This window comes from Neophocaena asiaeorientalis, unplaced genomic scaffold, assembly GCF_003031525.2.
Source record: "Neophocaena asiaeorientalis asiaeorientalis breed wild unplaced genomic scaffold, Neophocaena_asiaeorientalis_V1.1 scaffold150, whole genome shotgun sequence".
NCBI lineage: Eukaryota > Metazoa > Chordata > Mammalia > Artiodactyla > Phocoenidae > Neophocaena > Neophocaena asiaeorientalis.
The window spans coordinates 6642314-6644475 of record NW_020176571.1 but is presented as its reverse complement, the minus strand read 5'-3'; the positions used below and the strand labels follow the sequence as shown (position 1 = coordinate 6644475).

General features: G+C 62.3%; 2 protein-coding genes across 2 annotated transcripts in view; both read left to right on the top strand.

Moving 5' to 3' along the window:
- The window catches only part of LOC112391702 (translation initiation factor IF-2-like), a 1480-nt gene extending 374 nt beyond the window's left edge, over nt 1–1106 (top strand). The window contains exons 2-3 of the mRNA XM_024733138.1: nt 11–298; nt 643–1106. Coding sequence (XP_024588906.1) covers nt 11–298; nt 643–1082 — 728 coding nt within the window. The 3' untranslated portion in view covers nt 1083–1106. The remainder of the gene's footprint in view (nt 1–10; nt 299–642) is intronic.
- The window catches only part of FOXJ2 (forkhead box J2), a 21210-nt gene continuing 19096 nt past the window's right edge, over nt 49–2162 (top strand). The window contains 1 exon segment of the mRNA XM_024733535.1: nt 49–1157. The gene's annotated coding sequence lies outside the window, so the exon portion shown is untranslated.

The window sequence follows — 2162 nt, the reverse complement described above, 5'->3', positions numbered from 1 at the left end:
GGCGGGGGAGGAGCGCCGAGCGCGGCGCGGAGGCCGGGGAGGAGCCGGGGCCTGCAGCGGAGCAGAGCGGAGCCCGAGCCCCGGCCGAGTCTTGACACCGTCCGTCCGCCTCCTGGTTCCCCGGGAGCCCGGACTGGCCGGAGCCCGAGCGGTGGAGGCGCGGGGAGCGCCACGCGCCGGCGGGAGCGGACGGGACGGGACCAGAGAAGAGGCGCGGCCGCCGCCGCAGCAGTGACGGGCGTCGGGAGCCGCGGCCTCCCGGCCCCAGCTGCCCAGGCCAGCTCCGGGAGAGCGGGGAGTACGAGAACCCCACCCTCGGGGGCGCCCCAGGAGCGGAGGCGGGAGCGGGGACGGGAGCCACCTCTCCCCCGGCCGGAGAGATGACCCTTCGCGTTCGGGCGAGGGAAAGAAGAGACCTCTCTAGGGGACGAGTCTCTTCTTCCTAGAGGCGAGGAAGATCCCTGTACCGGCCCGGGGATGGAGCTCCCGAAGTAGAGGGGTTGATCCTTACCAAAGGCAGCGAGTGAGACCGCCCCGGCGAGCCTCCACTCCTCCAAACCCACTCTCCTCGGCTCTGGACTTTTGAGGCATAAAGGAAGGGGGATATGCCTATGGAGTAGACACCCTCCATCCCACCCACAGGGGAGAGGACTCCTTTTACACTCAGCGGCAGAGGACACTCCAGGGAGAGAAGAGGACTCAGCTCTCAGCCTTTCAGGAGAGGGGAAGAGCTCCCCCCCAACTTCCTTGTACCTAGACGGTGGAACAGGGCAGAGCCCCTCCGCTCAGATCTCCAGCGGACAGAAAGAGCCCTCCACTCCCGACAGATTCAGTTTGGGGGGGAGGGGGACTCCCCCAAGGGGGAGGAGACAACTCCCGGTTGGGAGAGGCTCCTCCCCTCGTCCCCAGGGTCACCGGCCGAGTGTGGGGACTGTGCCACCTTCCCCAGGTGGGACCGCCTTCTCCTCCCCCTCCCCCTCCCCCCGCTCCTCCTCAGGGGACCCAGTTCCCCTCCCCAGCTTGGGAGGCTCAGCCAAGTACAGGAAGAGCCACTGAGGATGAGACTCTTCATCTGCCTCTGAAGAGGGGAGTCCCTCCAACCCCAAACTCCAGTACCAAGTGGTCCTGTCCCTCTGCTGGGGGAGACTTGGAGACAGGTCAGTGCTTTCTTTCTTTCATCTTCTCTCTGTCATCTTTAGGTACTAGTGGGTGTAGGGGGCTGAGGTGGTGACTCTTGGGTTTCATTACTGGGGAAGGTAGAGTAACAACTCAGAACCTTCTGGGAAATGTGTTCTGAAGCTACTGGATTCAAGCCCTCATCTTGCTGCAGAGGCTCTGAGAAATGGGTTTCTTAGTGTTGGGGGACTAAAGGGATGGGATTCATTTGAGGTCCCTAGGGAAGCGTATGTCTTCATGCTGAGGGCAAAAGGATATCAGAAAACACTGTACCTTCAGCACTCCATCCACACAGTGTAATAATGATGGCAGGCCACGTCCCAGCCAGACTCCCGTGCCACTCTCCATCCTTGGGCCTTTCCATGCAGAGAGTGGGCTCCCACTAAAGTCGTGGTGGCATTTGGAGTCCTGGCCTTGTCTGGGGCTTCCGTTGGTATTACCTTTTCTTACCTGTAACCCTAGGTCACTTAATGACCACCAGAGCTGTTCTCTGCAGCCCACTGTGATTACTGCTCCCTCGACAAGAAAACCAGTCTGTCTCCACTCACCCTGCCTCCAGCACCAAGAGGCCACAGGGAAAATGGGGATCCCGTGTCCCGAGGCAAGAAGAAAGGGTGCAGGGGAATGCCAGCCCTGGGTTGAAGTTCTTCCCTGATGTTGGCCGGGTACCACTGCCCCAGTGCCCTACACCACTCCTGTCTTGCTGACGGTTCCCCAGGAAAAAGCAGATCCTGGAGAGGAGGAGAGGAGGGTTGCTGCCCAGCCTCCTTCCAGTCTTGCATCAAAATCAGTTGACTGGGGCTTCCCTGGTGGCGCAGTGGTTGAGAGTCTACCTGCCGATGCGGGGGACGCGGGTTCGTGCCCCGGTCCGGGAAGATCCCACATGCCGCAGAGCGGCTGGGCCCGTGAGCCATGGCCGCTGAGCCTGTGCGTCCGGAGCCTGTGCTCCGCAACGGGAGGGGCCACGACAGTGAGAGGCCCGCGTA